At 40.7% G+C, this 22,282-nt stretch overlaps 2 protein-coding genes across 2 annotated transcripts in view; both read left to right on the forward strand.

Moving 5' to 3' along the window:
- The window catches only part of mical2b (microtubule associated monooxygenase, calponin and LIM domain containing 2b), a gene marked incomplete at its 5' end in the record, with an annotated part of 44,304 nt that extends 33,741 nt beyond the window's left edge, over window positions 1-10,563 (forward strand). Inside the window, 12 exon segments of the mRNA XM_035664908.1 lie at window positions 3,336-3,494; window positions 4,501-4,551; window positions 6,189-6,310; window positions 6,476-6,706; window positions 6,918-7,093; window positions 7,204-7,586; window positions 7,987-8,060; window positions 8,155-8,244; window positions 8,827-8,920; window positions 9,541-9,643; window positions 9,737-9,810; window positions 9,914-10,563. Of these exon segments, the coding sequence (XP_035520801.1) occupies window positions 3,336-3,494; window positions 4,501-4,551; window positions 6,189-6,310; window positions 6,476-6,706; window positions 6,918-7,093; window positions 7,204-7,586; window positions 7,987-8,060; window positions 8,155-8,244; window positions 8,827-8,920; window positions 9,541-9,643; window positions 9,737-9,810; window positions 9,914-10,134 (1,778 nt within the window). The 3' untranslated portion in view covers window positions 10,135-10,563.
- A 1,523-nt stretch (window positions 10,564-12,086) lies between these two features.
- The window catches only part of parvaa (parvin, alpha a), a gene marked incomplete at its 5' end in the record, with an annotated part of 17,630 nt that continues 7,434 nt past the window's right edge, over window positions 12,087-22,282 (forward strand). Inside the window, 5 exon segments of the mRNA XM_035664909.1 lie at window positions 12,087-12,222; window positions 17,316-17,405; window positions 18,062-18,132; window positions 18,883-18,985; window positions 19,242-19,382. Of these exon segments, the coding sequence (XP_035520802.1) occupies window positions 12,087-12,222; window positions 17,316-17,405; window positions 18,062-18,132; window positions 18,883-18,985; window positions 19,242-19,382 (541 nt within the window).

The raw sequence follows: 22,282 nt of genomic DNA on the forward strand, positions 1-22,282 counted from the left end.
TATTTTTTTTTTTCTTTATAGTTTTGCAATTCTTTTCTTTTGTAATTTTTGATAATTGTTTTGTTGCATATTCTGTGTTGTAAGTGCTGCCTGAGGCGAGTTTCGTTCTGAATATTATCTTTAATTGTGCAGAATTAGGGGCCAATTCTTCAAATGCACTGTTGGGGCACTGACCTGTTTACGGACAGTTCTCACATTTCAATGTAATGTCTTACTGTAATCACTTTATTGCCAGCAGTGCATTTCTTTGTAATTCTCAGCACTCTGTTTCCTTTCCATCCTCCATCTCCCATTTTCCTTTTTTCCCCACATTTCATTCATTTTCTTTTTTTTCCAAATTCATTTTTCTTTCTTTTGTTCACTTCATTTTGTTCAGTCTGTTTCAAGTTTCCAATGCTGCATCCTCTGATTGGCTGATTCCTGCCAGCGGGGAAGGTGACGATTGGCCGGCTTCGGTCATAAGATCTTGTCGTGTTGCTTTTGCATTGGCTGTCTCTGTAGCTCCGCCCCCTTCCACCTAACCCACATTAACCAATCACAAACCGGCACGAATCCCGATTATGGCATGCAGTATTGGGTAAAGGTGTTGTGTGTAGCATCAAGATATATTAAATAGAATTCCAAATTGAATGTAATACTTTGGTTAAATTGCAACAAAAAAATAATGCTACTCATACATTTTGTTCTTGTGTTTCTCAGAAAAAGGATTATTATGCTCAAGATGTAGCCAGCGTTATTCTTTAATTTTGTTATTGTGAACGAATTCCATGAAAAGACCAACACAATATGTCTTCACTTCCCTAGCCTGCCTGTGGCTACGCTAGCGGTGTGCCTCTAGGGATGACGATGTCGGTCATGTTGTCCACACTGAGATATCTCAGCAACTATAAGATGGACTGCCATGATATTTTATATAGACGTTCAAGGTCCCCAGAGGATGAAACCCACATACTTTATTGATCCTCTGACTTTTTATGTAGTGCCACCAGAAGTTCAAACTTTTCACTTATGCAGTGAAATATCTCAGCATCTACTAACTAGATGCTTGGAACCAGACAGTCATGGTTCCCAGAGGATGACTCCTGATGACTCGGCTGTACTTTGTGTTTTGTGCTAATTAGCAAATGTTCCAACATGGTGAACTTGGTAGATGTTATTATATAATATATAAATTTCAGCATGTTAGCATGCTGACGTCAGCTGTACAGCCTCACAAAGCTGCTATTGCGACTGTAGACTTGTAGTCTTGTTTTTTTTTTTTTAGGGGGATTTGTATCATTCTGGCCAAGTGTCCTTCCTGGTCCTGGCTGTGATGCAAAGTATGGAATATGGTGTTGTTGGACAACAATGGAGCTCTATGGCACAGAGGAATAAGCTACATCAGGCTTTGGCTACTAGCAATACTTGTTAATGGGATCGACTCGTTTTATTTTGGTTTGTTTTGGTCTTTTCATGGGATTTGTTGATAATGAGGTAGCTATATAATTTAGCTGGGCTTATGCTTTAAGACTGTTATTGTGACCAAGTGTGAAAGTTTTAGGTCTCCGTGAAAGATCAGCTCTCAGTGCCACTACGGATCAGAACCAGCAGATTTATGATGCACACATAGCGCCTTTTATTTGGTTCGTTTCTCAATCGTTCCGTTCGTTTGTTCCCACATAATCCGAGCTAACCCCACTAACACTCATGATGTGCTGTGTTCCTCCCTAAACCCCCTAACACCAAACATCCATTTGAATGCCCCTGAATTTGCTTTTTCTCTCTGATCATAAGCAGCAGCCTCCCTTCTTGTAAGGCCCGTTTGACAGTAACGAATGTATCCACGTGTCTGTGGTCTGTCTGTGGTTCCCTCTGTTTCAGAAGGAGGCCTCCCCCCCTCAGAGCCCCTCTCCAGATCTCTCTCATGTACCTCCTAGACTTTGCTCAGGAGATCAGCAGGCCCATAGCAGCTTTTTGCACACTGCCAGATCCACTTTGTTGGCTGTATTCTGTATGTTTCTTAGTTTTGTTCGTAATAACTCTTTAAGCAGCCTGCAAGCCTTGTTATTTGTTTTCCACGTTGATAATTATTGTAAAATTGCTCAATTTATGATATTTATAAGCTGTAAATATATTCAAAAATAAATCAGTTTGATTACATAAATAATTTGCTTCGTGGTTTATTGCCATTTAGTCGAACAACTTCAAGAAAGCTCAGACATGATTGAACAGTTATCCCATAATATTCAAAGTATTTCCATATCTTTTAACCACAAAATTAACAACTTCAACAAAGCAAATCCTTTCCGCTCCTCTGTGCTAAGTTGATGTAACATCACCCACACAAATCATATTCACAATCACAGCTTTTGTTAACTCAACAAATAACACGTGCTTTGTAACATCTGATGAAAAGCTGAGCGACCTTTAGGTGTGCAGCGGATTCACAGGCACACAGGAGTGGGCCCTTAATCAGCTTTAAAAGCTTCGGCTGCAAAAAAAGACAATTGTTATTTTAATGCAACATTAAAAATGGACAAAAACATTAGGCTAAATGCAAAAGCTTAGCTATAATCAAATACGGTTGAGCTAAGGTAAATTGAACCTAACTGAAATACACTGCAGTCAACCTGAACAGAATTGAAGTGAATCACTTGTCGGTTCCTCCTGTCAGCTTCCTCATGGGTTCTGCTAGTGGGTCTGCTCTATCCTCTCCTCTGGGTGGGGTATCTATGTATCATTTGGTGAAGTTTTATTCTCAAACAGTGAGAGCATACGTGGGTATAAGTCAATCCCATTAATAAAAACTCTGGTTATCTAAAGACTGATAGACACACTGCATACAAAGCTTGTATCAAGTTATTTTCATTTCTTTGCTGTGACCAAGTGGAATCACCTTGGGAAAGATTCTGTACATTTTTGACATCATTACTCTGTGAGTACTGTTCTGAACATGTTCTGTATTTTATCAGTGCTTGTGTTGCAAATAGAGATGAATACTTTACTGTGGAGTTTAAAAAAACTGGACTGGAATTTCCTTTTAAACCGCATGTGTCACATTCTGAAGCAGAAACTATATTATTACTTTCACTGAATGCTTTACTGTGTGAAAAATATATTATGATAAGTTTGCTGCCTGACAGGAACATATTTGTTTGGTACCCAACAACAATTGTTTTAGATGATGTATTACACAGGAAGTGCATTAACTGCTAACCTGTTGTTCTGAAGTAGACTCCCAGTGAGACATTATGCATGAATATGAGCTACGTGCTAGTACATTTTACTGCAATTTAGGTTAGCATGGATTGAAAGCTAGTTAAAACTTAATGCCCGCGTACTGTTTTTATTTGCAGGAGTGGCGTCCAGCTTGCATTCAGAGCAGCTGGATAAAGGTCAGAAAAGAGTTCCTGAAGACACAGAGATGGCTGTGGATGCTCTGGATGCTTCCTGTATAGTCAAAGCAGCACAAGATATTACAGGGGCCAAGGGCCAAAGCCAGGACAGTACAAAAGGTCAGTGTGGCTCCTACAGTACAGTATGTGGTCTCATTTTCAAGCTCCCAAAATATGCAGCACTGTGTAAATAAAGTTTCTGTTTGAGTGACCTATTAACAAAGATACCGTGCTGCACAAATGGGTTTTCGGCCTCTGTTATTATTTGAAAACATGATATTCCCTGAGGGACAATCCTAAACTGGCTGAACTGTAACTAGTGACCCTATTGCACTGTACTGTAATATTTGTATTATATATTCTGAATTGCTAAAATCTTCCTGATAAATACCCCCCATATTATAATAAAAAACTAAACATTTTTAAACAATAAAAACTAAACAGACACTAAAGAACAGACTGTGGAAACTAACTGAACTGAACTGAATTGAAAACAAAAACTAATGAAAAATACAGAACCATAATAACTTGTCTGTTTGTTTGGTTATAGAGCTTAAAAAGAAGAAAACTTCAAATCTTTTTTTTTTATTTGATTGTCTGTTTCTCAGACAACAGACCTCAAAATGTGTTTATCCAGACTCTGTAAATACCTACAGAACCAATGATAATCCCATCAGCCTCGGTCTCAGTAGCAAATGTTGCTAAAAACACATGTAAAGCAGTGGTCCTTAGCCTGGGGTCCATGGGGGTCCCCGGAGGAATGGGGAATATTTTAATTTCACTTTTCTTCCATTGGCTCAAGTTTAGCCCAATGGGAGAATGTATAAGAACAACTACTCTGTTCATAGGTTTGACACTCTTCACTGTTAATCTGCCAATCTACAGTTCAGACAGTTATACAATAACTACTTTAATCAGACGGGGATCCCTGAGACAGTACATCAGCAAATACAGATCTGCGGCCTGCTGTGTATCAATTTGGGTGACACCAAAGAGGTAGACGACCACTGCTGTAGAGGATTTGGTCTCTGTGCTGTTGTCCTGTAACAGGTCATTTGACCAAGCTCCCGAAACATTCAGTCTGCCTGTCTCAATGTGGTTTGGTCTCCGTCTCCCATCTCTGTAGATCACTCCAACACCAAACAGAACAATCGATGGAAACGGAAGATCAGAGCGAGTGAGTGCCTCCCATTTTTATTCTGTCTTCGCATTGCTTCTCCCATCTTCGATTTAATTTTCCTGTCTTTTAACTGAAATGCCTTTGCAGAGTCTGTTTCTAATTGCTGATTGTAATTTACTTTTGTGAAGAGGAATCCTTGGGATTTCCTTTGCATTGTGTCCCTTGTCTAAAGTCATAATATCTGTATTTATTTGTCATATAGCCTCAGCTACAGTTGAAAGGAATGTCACAGTGCTAAGCTAAAGTGTTTGTGTTTCTGTGACTTGTACACATATAAATACAAAAGCATGTGGCGTTATAAATCAAGGAACTGTTAGTGGGGAGGTGTCCTGGCAAGAAAAGGCAGTGTGCAGTGACTGCACCGAGGTCACTAGAGAACACTGTTGTAATGCAACATGCACAACACTAGAGGTCAGTATTGTTCTCTGTTAATTCTGACAGCAGTCATAGTGAAATGTCAATCAAAATCCACTCTGCTCTAGTCTAGGCTCTTAGCCTTAACCACAACACCTTTTGTCTTTATGCAGATCTGAAATTCACATTATGTTTCACATTTGCAAACTGCATCACTTATTTTATACTGTTTTATTAAGAATGAATTGTGTATAATAGTTCTTTATCGCAGGCAACATTTTGACTTGTCATGGTAGGAAAAGCTCAGGTGTTACTAATAACATTAACGATGGCTCCGACGTATTCGTGAGCCGTGCAGGGGCGGATCTAGAGGGGTTACTCCAGCTGCCACCTCAATTTAGTGTCAAATACAGACAATTTTACAGGACAGGGTTCCCATGGGCCCTGGAAAACCTGGAATACTTGGAAATTTAAAGACTGGAAATGGATAAATTGACCAAATATCCTGGAAATAATCTATATTGTCCTGGACATTTTTACAGTATGTTAGCCCCTCAGATCTCATACGTAAATCTGGGTGCGTATTTTGTTTGAAACTCTCAAACTGTTCTCAGGATGAGCTGTGTGCTGATACTTCAAGATGAGTTCACCAGACATGGAGTAGAACAGACTTTTAGTGATCCTTCCACCGTCGAGTCATTGATTTAACAGTTAGAGGAAAACCGTAGTAAGCTGTAGTCAATTTGCTGGAGACAGCAGTGGAAAAATCTGCTTTGGTGAGAAAAGCCAAGAGTGGATTGTCCCAGAAACACTGACTACCTACCTGTAATGAACCTGACACACTTCATGAAAGAGGAATAAAACTGGGTTTGAATGTGAATCACATTCCTGGATATTGTCTGGAAAATGATTTCTTAAAAAGAGTGGGAACCCTGATTTAATTTAGATTAATTAAAAACAAAATTGTAAATAAAACAATTTATTCATTTCTAATACCACCTTCAGATATTTTGCATCATTTGCCAGATATGTGCCAAAATAATGTAATGTTTTAGTTTGAACATCTTTGTCAAGTTAACATTGATATATGTGATTGTTTGCAATTAAATCAGCATCTGCCACCCTTCATAGTCTACATGCCAGCCCATGAATATTTCTCCAGATCAGCCTCTGGTTGAAAGCAGCTCACAATAAGTGCATTCAACTTCCACAGGGACGAGAGCACGATGTCCATGCCTCTGAAACAAACAGCTGAGAGTGTTCTTTCTGCCCTCATACAGCCTTCCCTCTGATATTCATCAAGCACTTCCAGAGGAGCTGGCCGGTGGACAAAGAGGGACCAGAGACCGTCCCCGAAGCTGACTCTGACTTTGAGGAGATCACTTCAGCAGAAAAACAAACTGTGTGTCACGTGAAATTTATTCTAGATTTTTTGGATACACACCACATACTGTGTGCATGTAGTTTTAGGACTTATGATTGAGAATTATATAACTAGAGTAAGAGCTCTGTGTAATGCATTGACAACGTACTGCCTGTACCTGTTTTGAATTCTATGTTTTCTCAGAACTCTGAGGGCAGTTCCAAGACACCAGCACATACCCAGAATCCCTCAGAGGGAAGTGAGAAGAGAGAAGAGTGCTCAGCTACAGTAAAGACGGTCTGCGACTTGTCTACCCCGAAGAAACGCTTGATGTTATCTCTTTCTGAGAAAGAGAAGCTTCTGAACTGGGACACACTCATCACACCAGAGGAAACTCTGATTAACACCGAAAACACACATCAACATAAAGCCCAGGTGGAGTCAGTCATTTATTAAGGCAGCACTATCAGTTGTTCTAGGAAAGAATATGCCTGCACATGAAGTGTATTTCTGCTCCTTATCTCTTTATGCTCCTTCCTTCTACAGTATAATGCAGCAGGCCAAAGACAGTGATGTGTGTGAGATAAGAGGAGTTAATTCCACATTATGTTGACCACATTTTTCCTGTCCTCTGATGTTTTATCAGGTACAAGCAGAGACAGAAGCAGATAAGCCTCAGACAGACTCGGGCCAGGACGAGGAACCATCCCAGAGCCAAACCTCGGCCTCGTCCCCCTCAGCCTTCCAGCTTTTAGCCAACGCCTTCAAGAGGAAATTTAGTGTGACCAATCCCTCCAGCAGCTCCAACACTGCAGTCACAATGTTTGTATAAAATGCTTTGCTGATACTTTAGTTAGGTGCCACGTTAACTGGATTGAATTCAAATGAAAACATACCTAAGTTTTGTTTTATATCATCTTTTGCTTTACCAGGAGGACCAAACGCGACAGCCCCCACAAGCAGAGGCCCATGTCAGAGGGGACGTTCAACTTTAGCGCCCTCTTTGGTACCGTGGGTCCAGAGCCATCCGGAGAAGAGAAGAAGCCCGTCAAGCGCGAGGCACGATTGGCATCTCTAGGGGCCGATCCGTGGGGGGGCGGGAGAGACCTGCCCTCTCTGCTGCAGCAGGTGTCCCTCAAGGGCCGTAGAGACTCCGGTGGGGTGTTCTCTGACGACATGGCCCCAGTGCCCCGCAGGAGGGTCAACTTGTTCTCGTCCCTGAGGCTGAGGAAGAGAGAGGATTCAGAGAGCGAGAGGCAGGACCAGGAGGTGCAAAAGGAAATCAGGACCATACTCACCAACCTCAGAAACAAAGGTTAGTGCAGCCATTCTCTCTGGCACACAATACTTTAAACCTGCATGATTAATGATAATAATTTTCAAAGCCCTGAAAGTGCAACTGTCCAGTAATACACAATAAAAAGCATAGATTACACAAAAGCCTGCAAACATAATTAACAAATGTCTTATTTGCTATCAGATATATCACTGGTTTAGTGGCTTCAATTGAGAAGCGATAGCGGTTAAACATAAAAAAATTTATTTGTTCAAGGTCCTTCTCTTATATGACTTTTTTTTGAAGCTGTCATATCAAAGCACAAATCAAAATTATTTATTTATTTATAAAGCGCATTTAAAAACCACATTTTACAAATGCAAAAAAAATCTGTGACTTGCCTGTTCTCATTTTTTTTACTTATTTTATTTTTATCCAGCCTCCCGTCAACAGAATTTGGAAGAGTCTTCCTCTAGTGACAATGAAAATGAAAACCTAACATCCAATCAGAAGGTTTGTACAAACAGTTCCTCCGCGCTGAAAGGAAAGTGTTGAATGCACTGTATTTGTGTTCATTCTCTGAAATGTTCTGTGCTTCCTGTTCCAGCTGTGTCCAGAGAGACAGAGGAGGAAGCAGGAGAAGACGGTGGCCCAGCAGGCTAAAAGAGAAGAGCTGAAGAGGCTTCACAGAGCCCAGGTACTATTCTTTCCTTTTAAGATTCACTTGATTTCCAGCCTTTAAGCTAAGCTAAGCTAAGCTACCTGGCTGCTGCCTCTAGCATAACACTAAACATACAGACAGTGGTATTGATCTTTTTATCTAACCCATGGCAAGAGAGTGAATCAGATTATTTACCAATAATGTTAAACTAATTCTTTAACCTGGGTAGAATCCAGCCATGCAGACAGTTTTGTGTATCGTGCAGCTTTTGCGATATCTGTCTCTGGGATCTATGCCACGACCCCAATACAATGAAGGTGAATGGAATATTTTTTGCAGTGCTCACAGCAGTGACATCCTACTTTGAATAATTAATTCACATCAACTTCTTTCTAGCAAAGAAATATTTCTAGCAACAGAAACTGTTGATGGTGGATTATCTAGAATAACACTTTCAGGAGAGAGAGATATTGCGGTGGATTTTCTTGTCAGCACCACAAAGTAAATTCCTTTCACCTACATGGCATAGAGATGGAGGCAGAGATCTCAAGAGAAAGAATGAAAATCCCCTTTGATCACGTGTGTCGATTTAATAATGTCTCATTTTTGCATCGCCAGGCCATCCAGAGACAACTGGAGGAAGTTGCAGAGAAACAGAGAGATCTAGAGGAGAGAGGAGTGGCTATAGAAAAGATTATAAGAGGAGAAACAGGTACTGTTTATTGTTACTTACACACACACACACACAAACTCACCATGCCTTACAAAGTTAATTTAGCCTGAACAAGATATTACAAAGCTACTTTTAATGACAGACCTCTGAACCACAACACCTTGGTTCAATGGTAAGACTACAATGCAGCTCAATGGAATTCCACTATAAAAGCCTCCTCCTTTTTTTTTGAAATTGCTGTGCCCATACTTCTCCATTTAGAAAAAGCACTGCCTTGTAATCCCGATCTGGTTAAAAGCCTCTACATACGGTTAATGGCTGTACTCACAATAGACAGTGAGACTTCATTGTTGCTTCATCTTTTTACAGTACAGGGCTTTGTTTGTGTCCTAGTGAATAGTGAAGGCCTTGTTCAGGTCTTGAAGCAGGCCTGTGTGGTGTGTGTGTGTGTGTGTGTGTCTGTGTGTGTCTGGTTGAGGTTTGATTCCAGTATGTTTTCTTCTTTTCTTGTAATGGCGTTACATAATTGATGTAAAATTCTGAAATATTTTTCTCTTTCTTCTTCCATCCTGCCTCCGCGTCCACCCTCTCTCCTTTGTTCTTTTCTCCTACCTGCCTTCCTTTGTTCCGTCTTTGCTACCTCGCTCTTCCGCTCCCAGAATTATCTCAGACAGATGACGAGGCCGAGCTCTATCAGTCCTGGTTTAAACTCGTTCTGGAGAAGAACAGACTGGCGCGCTATGAGTCGGAACTCATGATCTTGTAAGTGGCCGCATCAGGATCACACATGGATTGAAGACTTGTATGAGAAAACATAACTTCTGTTAATATTGTTGATTGTCTCCTCTCTCTTAGTGCTCAGGAGCTTGAACTGGAGGACACACAGAGCCGACTGCAGCAAGATCTACGACAGAGAATGGCAACAGAAGGTAAAAGTTGAACACACACACAAACACACAATCTGATATTATCTGATATAATAGTACATACATTTCTAAGTACCTTCCTCTGCTCTCTTCCAAATCACCCCAGATACAGATAAGAGCGCCTCTGAGCTGCAGGAGGAGCAGGAGATCCTGTCAGAGATCATGAGGACGGTGGAGAAACGAGACATGCTGGTCTCTTTCCTGGAGGAGCAGAGGCTGAAGGAGAGGGCTGAGGACAGGGACCTGGAGAGCCTTGTGCTGTCCAAGGGCTACGAGTTTCACTGGGCCCAGGCCGATGACAGCTGGGGGCAGGAGAAGCTGGAGTGAAGGTTGAATGTTGAGCACCTCATTTGTGAAGAGCAGGGTGGATAGTAAAGGGTAGAAAGGTACTGCAAGGCTCTACCACACTAACACTTTTTTAAAGAAACGGAACTGGTGAAATAAATAAAAAATTGTTTGCAAATGTAATGAGGATGGAAATGTTATTCACCCCAAAGAATACAGCGAGGCTTCATCCTGTCTCACTTTGTGCTGGTATGCTGAGCTCAGAGACGGAGAAAGACTGGAAATGGAGCCTGAGCTAATGACTTCCTTCACAGCCATTAACGTCTCTGCCATTAAGGTTATTTGACCTCTGTGCTCAGAAGTGTAATCTGTCATAGCCCAGGCTGACACTGACCTGAAACTGGATGCACAATATGCTTTACCACTTCTAATAATGTGACTGCCTTGTAATATTTTGGCAAACCTCATAAACCAAACTGACTGCCTAATCAACAGCTGCTTTACATAGTTGCTTGCTTTAAGAGTGGAATTGTTGTGACAGATTTGTTATTATTCTGACACTGTATAGCCTCACTGGATAGCACATGGACCGACTCAACACTGTCCCTGAAGTTTTAGTGTTTTGCAATGCGTAATTTGTTTTAAATTTGCGTCATAAATCCAGAGATGTGCTTTATGTAATTCACTGTTAGTCACTTTGTAGCTAAGTGTGTGTGTACGCTCTTCTGTGCATATTTAAATGTTATTTTTTCACTTTGTACTGGAAAACTCAAATAAATGAAATGTATTAACACCCAGACACCAATGAACACAGGACAAATACTGTAGCTTCCTTACTGCCACATATTTGTAGTCAGCTGATAAGATGTACCTCTGCCAGGCGGCTGAAAATGTCACCTTTTTAATCCTCTGTGACACAAGTTGCCTGAATCACAGGGCAGAAAACTGAATCTGCACAGGCTGAAACTTGTATGCCTGTTGCACATCTGGCCACACCCCAGTCAGTGATGTCAACCCTTGTCTTTCATTAGCTGTTAATGAAAACCACCTTCTGTGACATCATTAATTGGGGCGTGGTCAGAGGTGCAAGATGCTTCAGTGTTTTAATGCAATAAGGAAGTTTTCTGCTCTTTCTAATTAATAATTGATTTACTAACTGCTGTCAGTTGAACTGTGATTGTTTCGTTTTGCTGGTTTTAACCCAGTGTGTGGGCTGTGAGTCAAAATGACCGAAGAAGATGAATAACGTGTTTACATGAATTTTAATCCCAGGTCAAGGAACTGCACTTCTCATTTGGTCCCTGGGCTTTCTATGTTACCTTTGTTTATGTTGTAAATTAACAAACACTAAATTCTGAATAAGTTATGTCTTCATGATAAAAAATGTAAACTGTTTCTGTATGTTTTCGTTTTATGCTGCTTCAAGTCTTTTAAATGGCAAAAAATCTTTAATAAAAATGAATTTAAATTTGTGAGTACTGTTATAATGGCGACGTGTATATATATATATATATATATATACACCCACACCCACATTATTTATTGTATGTATTTATTATTCTCACAACATTTAGCTAATGTTATATCAACCCCTGAAGAGCAGTAAAAGTTTCCCCAGAGAAAAATAAAGTGCTAAGTCATTTCCCAATAGTGTGTCACCAATGTAACGTGAAGCTGTCAGAAACCCTTTGCGAAGCACGGCCTCTTGTGGTGTACTTCATATCTTTATTTCCACTTCTGGGGGCCCCTCCGCTCCGGGTAGCCCTGTAGCTGACCGACCACCGTGGAGCTCCACTCCCCGCGGTCTCCCAGCCCTCCTCCGCAGAGGAGGGGCCACTCACTCACTCCAGCCAACTTCGGGAGAAAATGTCTGGAATTCCGTTTCCGCTTTAGGGAGTGGACGGTGATTTTTTTTTTTTTTACTTACTTCCCAACAACTTTCATTTCCAACGTCAATCGCAGTTTGATGTGAACTGCCCCGGATTAAATTATCGTTACGTTCTTCGCCTCAGAAGTCTCCGTCCTCTCCGAAATCTCCGACGCCCAAATCCCCGTCTTCCAGAAAGAAAGATGACTCTTTCCTGGGAAAACTTGGTGGAACTTTGGCAAGAAGGAAAAAGGCTAAAGAAGGTAAACAGCTAGCGAAATAACGAGCCAGAAACGAGCAGGACCGCAGTCAACTCGTTGTATTATATTGTTTTTAGAAGTGCACATTAAATGATTGACTTCTAAACATATTTACATCATAACATAGCATTAGCCAGCCCCGCAGTGTGGGAATAACACCCTCAACATTACTACGCACCTAACGTTACATTTCAGGGAGCTTTAACTCTGATTATCCTTTGAATTCCGCTCTGAATGTACATTTATCACCAAGAAACAGCAGAGATTACAACGTGTGGTTGCTTGTGTGTGTTTTCATGGCCGCGGGCTGTGTCTGCATCCATGTAAGGTATTGAATCCGCTACTACTGTAATACGTGAGGAATGAGGCACGAGTAAACACAGGCCCGTCACAGAGCGAGCCTCGGCCCGTGGGTGCTGTGGGAACAGGGTGCTGTTCCTCAGGCTGAGGTCAGACACAGGACAGCAGCTCTGGGTTCATCTCACCTTCCTTGATAATAGCTATAAACCTCGCTGTGTTGGGCTTTAACTACCAATAAATAAGAATACTCCAAAAACTCTTTTTTAAATGCCCTGCTCAGTTTATAGCTGTGCAAATACAGTGCAGGCTTCAGAGAGCTTGACATTCATTGTTACAGGCCAGGTTTTATCATCAATGAGAAAGGTCTCCTTCAATTGGATGATTACTTTGTGTCATTCAGGATACTGTTGCACAGCTGAGCCCCACTTTATGTTGCCTTTGTCTACAAGACATGCATGCAATCACATTATATTCATGCTGGCTCCTGTTCACCACACACACACACACACACCAACACAGTGCAGGATGTCTGCAGTGTCTTCCATGATTTGATGGAAAACGTGGGCTGGTCGCTCTTGTGTTGATCATTGATTAAATTTAAGTCCCTGTGACGTTTATGGCAGTGGCTGCGTGTGCCGGGGAGAGAGGGGCCGCCGGCTCCAACGGGAGTAACGACAGGATGAAAAAGAAAACAGGAGAAGGGGGTAAAGGACGAGCAAGAGGGCTGTAGCATGGGGATGAGATGGGATGAAAAGAGGAGAGAAGGTCAGAGGGTTTGAGAGCATTAGCGAGGGCTGTGCGTTGCGTACAGGCGGACACCAACTGTGTGCAGCTTGGATATAGTGCAAACTGATAATACAGCACATAAAACAGGAGAGGTAATATGTAATTCCATTCCTCTGTGAAAAAAGAGCAAATTTATAGAGGGGGGGGGGTCAGGTGTTGCATTAGAGCCGTGTGAGCTCAGCCTGTGGAGGATGAGCTGCACGGGAGAGAGCTGGTCCTGCTAGCCAGGAGAGGATGCTTGAGACTGGGGGACGGAGACAGACAGACAGACATGGGCTGTGGAGCGCTCTGCCCTCCAGGTAGGACACAACATCAGCATGAATTCTTTCCTCACACGTAGGGATGTCGACGTGGCTTTTTTATTGTTATCCTTATTTAACCAAGTGGATGGAAACATATAGTGGTTTTATGACACTGGGCCGGATGGGGAGGAGTGAGGATACTGAGGACGCCTCTGCTAATACTGACGGCAAATCAGATGTGCACTGAACATATACAGTGTGTTAATAGAAGTGAGCAAGTGGTCTTTAACATTGGGGAAAAAACTCCTAGCAGACCAGTATGGAAGCACAGCTGGTAAGTGAGAAGACTGAAGTAATACCGTGGTCATCTCACCTTCATATAAACCTAAGCTTCTATATACTTCCTCATCCTCAAATAGCACAAGTGATAATTACAGTAACAGAGTGTGCTAATTGGTATGGTGTTTTTATATAGCAGCCATACCCCCACATGAGTGTAAATTCCCAGCCACTGACAGCAGCTATAAATGTTTTTGAACTCCCCTTAATGCACACATTCGACTGAAACAGCAATCCATGTTTTCGTCTGTCCACAAAGCGGTATCTAGCTGTCCTGAGGTGTCTCATAACCCAAGATGACTCCAAAGGTTAAGCATATATTCTCCCAGAAATATGTTCCCGTGACCAGAAGCTGTGGGAGTGATTGGCATTTATGTGCCTGTGCAGTGTAATGTGCAACCCTGCTGTACAGAGTTGTTTATGTTTAATGTGAGGTGTGAGGAAAAACACATTTTTCTAACCAAATTTGATCCATTTCCAAGAATTTAAAGGTGCGTGCTGCGTTACATAGAATGAATCAGTGTATTCTTTATGGATCTGTAAACCCTGTTAGAGCTAATTGATTCTTGAATTAGTCTTTGTATTTGCTCAATTTTTCTTTCCTTCACATAATAATCTGGGACTTGTAAATGTAAATATAAATATAAATATAAATAGATAGTTGTTTCCAAGTTTAAATTCCTTCTTCAATTTATTTAAACCAGAGATCTCAAACTGCCGGCCCCCAAAGGGGAATTTCCTGCCCCTTCCCTCCGACCCTCCACATTGTTTCATATCAATTTAAACTACCTACTACATATACAATTAAAATAAAAAGAGAATTTTAATGGCAAATGTATTCAAAGGGTTAATGAGAAGAGAGCAGGTTTTGTGCCTTCCGTTGTTGCTGGGCTGCTATACAGAGATGATATAAAAATGTCTGGAAACTGCTGCACTTCTTTAGTATCATGTTAGTAATGCAAATTCAAAAATATTACCCTTTCTTTTAGTATTTGAGCAGTGAAGTGGCCCTCCTATGAGATGACAATACCAACAGGGGCCAGTTTGAGTCTGAGGCCCCATCATACCAATCTGATATCAGTGATTCTTGGTTAGAATTTGGGGCCCAACAACGTCAATTTGAATCTATATGACCAGTTTCTTATGATGGCGAATAGCTAATGTTACAGATTCTACATAAATATTGCTTTAGTGTCAGTTTGGAGACAGTACATTCCTTCTTTACTTGCACTACTGCCACACTTATTTTAGCATGATTAATATTTTAAAATAATCAAAAGTAAAACAAGAAGTAAACACTCTTTGTTTATTGACATGTTTACCTGTGACATGGTAAAACGATCAGTTACACGCCAATATCTGCCTAAAATTTGCTAACATTTGCTAACATTAGCCACAACAGGTCAGGTAAGGCTGTAGCAGTAAAACCCGAGTGTATTGAGCAGAACAAAGGTGTCATATAGCTTATTCAACATGTAAGCTTAACTTTTCATTTGTAAGAGGAAGAATATGCTATTTGTTTTCTCTCAGAAATGATATAGTCTCAATTTACATTCAAATTAAGACTTAAATAAGTAGCACATTCATGCATACTTCATCTGAAGGTTTTAGTCAGCTGTTCTTTCAGTTTTGTCTTTAATTTTACTAATCATGCAAGATCCTGTCAAGACATTTTAATGGGGTTTAAGGTTCATGGTGTGGTTTGCACAGACTAACACTTTTCTATACGGCAAGCATTTGTATTTAAGGTACTATGGGATGACTGTTAAGTGGACTTTTCTGCCTGCTTGTGGTTTAATTGATTTCTACAGTAAAACAAGTGGAAAGTCATGGCACTTGAATATTAACTGTACTCACTGTTGATATTTGATGCTTTCATTCTGTGAAAATAGTCCCCACGGTCATATTCTGCCACACACAGACAACAAGATTTTGTCGTCATGCACTTCAACAGCTGAAGGTGTGTGTCCTTTTATTGTTAGTAAAAGGAAAGTTAAGAGCTGTCATGTACTTGAGTAGAACTAGTATTGTATGTAGTAGGTAGGAGTAGTGGTGGATGTGTCTGGTTGGGGGGTCACACACAGGATGAAAGGAGTGAGGCACATGTCACTCTGTAGGAATATTCTCACACGCCTCTGTGATGTGATATGTATGTGCCTGTGTATCTGTACATGCAAGCACTTGTGGATGGTGTTGATTAAGAGGATATTGTTCCAGTGAAGGCAGAGAAATGCACAGGATGTTCACTCCATGCTTTCAGCGCACACACACACACACACACACACACACACACACAGCTCAGCAGTGATCAAGCCTCCTCAGGTATCTGACACACTGAGAAGAATGGCATGCTGGGCTTCTATAAAGCCCGCTGACAAGCAGGAAGCAACAGCGGTCTGTGTTTGTCTGACGTCAAATGCCTCTCGACGGAGGGTCTGCTAATGGTTGTTTGTGGAATCAAGGGAACATTTAGGGAGTCGTCCAAACTACTGCTGAACACTGCAAGTGGTTATTACTCAGGAAGGTGTTCTGTCTTTGTCTCAGCTGATCTGCCCTTCATGTAGCAGTTATCCGATTGATTGGCATTTTAAGAGGCTTCAGAGGGAGACGTGTCGTACAGACTTGTTCTGGCTACGTTTGGCCACGTTTAGCTCGTGGTTGGCAAGTGAACGTGGTGAAATTTGGTTGCTTTACTTGTGTTTTTGCTTTTATTTTGTGCTATGTAAATAAGCCGTCAATCATTTGGGTCATTCATCAGCTTCTCAAATTGGATATTGTTCTACACTGAATATCATTGGATTTTGGACGGTTGGTTGAGTGCAACAAGCAATATTAAGGTGTAATTTTGGGCTCTAGGAAATTGTGGTGGCCTTTTAAAAAAAACTATGATTACTTGACACATTGCTGATAAAAAATAATGGTAAGTTGCAACCCTAATTGCAGTGAATAGGCATTGTATTATTTTATTTTGAGTGGATCCCACACACACAGTCCTGCTGCAATAAATACTCACTAGAGCACCAAATGTGTGTTAATCCTCAGTTGAAAATAGTCCCCCCAAAAAACGCTATCTACTATTTACGTGCCCCACTTTATTAAACCACCTGGTGTTTTTAAAAATGAAATATATATTAGTGACTCTAATTATTTTAATTCAGTAGAAAAGAATGTGTTTGGGGCTGCGTGCCACACACAGGGTAGGGGAGTCAGACAAATATAAGTGACAGGTTAATGTATTGTTTGTATGTATGGGATTTTTTTGACAATAAGAAAAATCTGGAATAATGTCAGTCTTGTGATTTGAAAAGTTGGTTATGCATTTGCATTTATAATACAAAGAGAAGAAGTTGAACCTGACAGGAAAGGTCAACAACATTTCCAGGAGTGTCCTCATGGCGTGCCTGACATGTTTGTACCTCTTCCTCGCAGTGTCTGAGCTTCAGGAAGAGGGGATAAATGCCATCAACCTTCCTCTCAGCCCTTCCCACTATGAGCTGGACCCTGAGGACACCATGCTAGGTAAGCAGCCTTACTCACAGTTTCTGTAACACACTTTTGCTTAAAGGTCATGTGGCAATATTCTTTCTATTTTTTCTATTTAGTTATTCTCATTAATTCCTTCTATAAACAATAGAACTGGTATTTGGATTATATTTCACAGTTATTTGCTCCTTCAGTAAAACACACTGGCCATACATATATGTATGTAACCTATATGAGCTTGCTGCAGATTTGTCAGCAGCGCCAACTAGAGTGTTGGAGTGAAATAGCAACTCCCATATTTTTGAGAGTACAGCATTGTGTGCTCAACGAAGGTTGTGGACAGTGCACACATGAGTCATCTGAAGATATAGAGTGTGGACAGGTGCAGTAGGCATGCTGTGACCTTAATGTGCTCAAACAGGAGTGGCTCTTCCAGCTCTGGCTTCTGGCAGTATGTTGTCTGCTGTAGCACTATGAGCTCGGCTAATCTGACAAACACCTTTTAGCCAGCAGTCAACAAACCGACACACTGCCAAAGCTTTCCGGGGGGAACTCGCTTTTGATTTTGAGTTCCATGTGTGCCAAGACACAGATTGGTGCTAGACTGTATTAAACCATTATGCTATTCTTCCTCGGTTTAGAATAAAATGTTCATCCTCAGCTCTAATACCCTGTTTCTGCTCATCCATTAGAGGAGAATGAAGTGCGCACCATGGTGGACCCCAACTCCAAGAATGACCGCAAACTGCAGGAGCTCATGAAGGTAAGGTTTTAATGATTTAAATGATTTACCTTGGCTATACGGTCATATAGAGTTGTATAGTGCTGTGTCTCCTAATAACTTACAACAAAGTCAGTAAAAAATAAAGAGCTAATAATTTAGTGTGAAGGTACGGCTCAGTGTTCGCATTTAGGTTTTGTGAGTAATCAAGCACAGCTTATCACACATATCACTCCATCCATACTTTAAAACCTGGGGTGGCAGCATGGTGCCATGGAGCACGCATCAGCTGCAGGGACAAGCACACACGTGAGGATTGGCAAGCAATCACTGGAGTCAAACAGGCAAATTCTTAAGGAGAACTTTTGTTAAGCTACCAAAGGCCTCAGATTGGGGAAACGATTTATGTTCCTGCAGGACAGCTTTCCTCAGCATATTCCTAATCAACACTGGTCTGACTTCAAAAAAGTCACAAAATCCTTGAGTGACCCAGAACCCCAAAACTCAAATTCCACTGAAAATCTGTGAAATGACTTGAAACTAGCAGTTCTTGGGCATGCTGCTCGACCAAGCCTGAGGACATTTGCAAAAAACAGCCCTAAAAATAAAACCAGGTGGTCAGTACAGACCATATAAGTAAATCTACAGCTACATTTGCTAACTTTTATGTGGTTTCAGTATGTAACCTGCACATCGAAAGAATTACTTAAGAAATTCCTTCTACAATATCATTAAATACCAACAAAACTTTCAAAATATATGAGTAATTTGTCTTTTATTCTGCCCATGTAGGTGTTGATTGACTGGATAAATGATGTTCTTGTGGGGGAGAGGATCATTGTGAAGGATCTGGCTGAAGATCTGTATGATGGGCAGGTCCTGCAGAAACTATTTGGTAAGGAGTTGGACCCATACATGTGGATAAAATGCCACTGAGACAGGAAATTAAACTTTGCATTATATATCATAATTTTACAAAGAGGTGAGTAATTGTAATCAAAAGGTGCCTTTGCCTAAATTATCTTGACATTAAATCTGTGTTGAATTGATGGTTTCAGTTCTGATGGAAAAATTGTATTTGTTGTATTATACAGATATTGAGCTTATCAATATTCATTTGTCTGTGTCTCTGCCTGTGTCCTGTGCTTCAGAAAAGCTGGAAGGTGAGAAACTGAACGTGGCAGAGGTGACCCAGTCAGAGATCGCCCAGAAACAGAAGCTGCAGACTGTTTTGGAACGGATCAATGACTCACTTAAACTCTCCACCAGGAACATCCGCTGGAATGTTGACTGTAAGGAGTATTTCTAATATTTTAGTTATTACTTTTTCAATGCAACTGTAATGTTGTAATGTAGTCTATACCTGCTTTTATAAATTTCATATTCACGTTTTTCTTTAACGCAGTTTTCACTTCAGGTTGGCAGCTGTATATGTTTATATAACCTATATATAATCCTGTTTTCTTCTGCAATGAGCCAGTCTCTCCACAGGAAACATACAGTGTTGGTACTATTGCAATGTACTGTCATCAGTCACTGTGTACTGTCTATCTGCTGAAAACTTGGCTTTGAGGTTACAGTGAGGTGCATTACATTGTGCTACTGTAGAAGAACTTATTGTGTGAAGTCAGTGACAGAATACACTGCAACACAACTGATCTATCCATGAGTTCAGTTTGGGTCTGGCTATATGACAATCCTCCAAGCGGTCCAAATCTCCTGTGCTAGTCTGGCCAGAGTCAGGGCCGCTAGCTGCACGGCTAAATGAGCTAATTTGCTAAAGAAAGGCAAATCCCAGTTATTTTCTCTATAAATTATCCAGTTTCACCAAAATCTGTAAATAAAGTTATAAAGATGTGTTTGCACAGGGATGAGTGAGGCTCAGCCCTCAGAAACACTCCACTCCAGCAGCTTCTTCTCCAACCTACGTCTCATTTGTGGTCTGATAAACAATACATTCATCAAATTCAGTGCTTTATATCACGATTTTCCAAGCTACTGTAGCACTTCATGGCACCAGCATGATGTGGAATAGGTTGAAAAAACAATAGACATGCACTGAGAATACGGAGCTAGCATCTTCTTCCCCATAGTTGGTGGTGTGTGACGTAGCACCGTAATGCTAACACACTTCTTGCAGCAGAGTTGCATAGTGCAAGAACAGGAATTCTGGGAGCAGAGTGAAAATGAAAGACTCACTAAAACTGTTATTTTAAGGTAAAATAGTTGCATAATGTTGGTTTAAAGCAGCTCATCAGTCCTGCGTGTCATTTCTTCCTTTGAAACCATCTAGTTAGCAGTAGTGTTTTGTCCTTGAGATGCATAAATAGTGCAAACACTGTTGAGTGTGTGTGTGTCTGTGTGTGTGTGCTGTGTTACGATATAATGTATGAGAGACAGAAACTGAGAGTGTATTCATTAATCACCACACTTTCGGATCTATATTCCACTTCATCCAGCCCTGATGCCCTTTGCGAGCTGCACATACATGAACCAAAGTGGCAAGTGCAGTTGGAGACACCCACACAGTGATGGAAATATTGCCCTTAGACTGATTTGATATTTGTTTAAAATAATTATTCATTTTCAATTTTAGCTATAGTTCCCTTTATGCTACAAGAAAATTGATTGATTTGATTAGTGAGTCATAAAAATACTGAAAAAATTATTTTTGAGAAAGAATTGAAGTCTCACAGCCGGAGGGAAGAAGCTGTCTTTATGTCAGGTACAGCAATGGAAATTTCTATACCTTTTTTCCAGATGGCAGCAGGGAACAGGCTGCAGCTGGGGTGGGTGCTGTCTTTTAGTGTCCTTCTGGCTCTGTGCAGGCACTTCATATAATAATAATCATAGGCTTTAGTGACATATATCCTTAATATCTCATTGAAGAATTACGAATCAAGCTCCTAGCGTGACATTCATTGTTCCCCTCATGCATGGAGAGTGCTAGCTGCATGCCAGGTTGTTTCAGACCTCCACTTAAAAGATTTATGTCCGAATGTACTTGCCTTGCCATTGGATGAATAAGCTCCTTATTGAGATGGAAGCTTTCAGATTGAAAACAACAGCGAATGTAGCTATGCATGTCAATAGTGTTCTCCACGTCTCCTTTGATGGCACTCTTTTATCTGACAACGGCAGTAATGATAATTACTCAGGCTCCCGGCAAACTGCCTTTTACTTTCATTACCTCTAACATATATGAGATATAAGAGAGATAGGAAAGAGAAAATGATGTAGGGCACGTGGCTAAAGAACACATTACTGTATGAGCAAGGCCAAAATACATGACATGATGGGGACAAAGGGAAAAGGTTTAAGATAAGAAACAGAATAGATTTAGTGAAAGTAGTGCACTAGAGAAAAGCCATATTTCAGATCAAATAATATGACATTCCTGAATAAGCCCCTGGCTGAAGTTTGGCCTTGAAAGTTATTCGCACAAGATATCTTCATAAATGCTAAAGAGCACAGTGAAAAACATGGAATGTAATTGATTTCGCAGTCCTTTTATTTGAGCTCTCTTTTAATCAATTCACTTTTGTTTGTCCCTACTTTCATCCTCCATTCTGAAGCCTTAGAATAACTTATTTGGATCCTCTTATGCAGCGAGGATCTAATAGGTTTTATGAAGGCTTTTAGCTTGCTCTCTGTGATTTGCCATTGCCATGAGGTATAATCAAAGGCTTGCTTTAGACACTTAATTGATCCTGATTGTTTTGTGTATCCAAAGGTAAATCCTATTTGTTCGGATGACTAAAGACATGCTGCACAGTATGTCTGACTGAACAGGCTCCTTATGGTTGACCTACGCTGCAGACAGAGTTTAGAGTTGTGGTTTCTTTCTGTGCAGCAACTTGTATTTTTGTGATGTTTTTTAATATCACTTCAAGGCAACGTTTGGTATCTTGTGCTTGTATTTACCAATAAAGGTATGTGACCTAGCCACGTAAAACTTTTAATTCTAAATTCCTGGAAGGATGAAAAATAATAGAAAATATGTGGCTTGGGTTTTGGCGGCCCAAAGCATTACAGCGAGGAATCCACACTTAATTTAAAAAAATACAAAAGATTATGAACATTTTTAGAAACAGCAGTAAGTGTCTTGCATGTCTACCTGTTGAGTGAAGATGACAACATCTCTGTCATTTTTCCTAAGAAATTGAGACATTTAAGATTAGATTTATAGCAA

Source organism: Morone saxatilis, unplaced genomic scaffold (genome assembly GCF_004916995.1).
Source record: "Morone saxatilis isolate NCDOM2014 unplaced genomic scaffold, NCSU_SB_2.0 Contig2, whole genome shotgun sequence".
Lineage (NCBI taxonomy): Eukaryota > Metazoa > Chordata > Actinopteri > Moronidae > Morone > Morone saxatilis.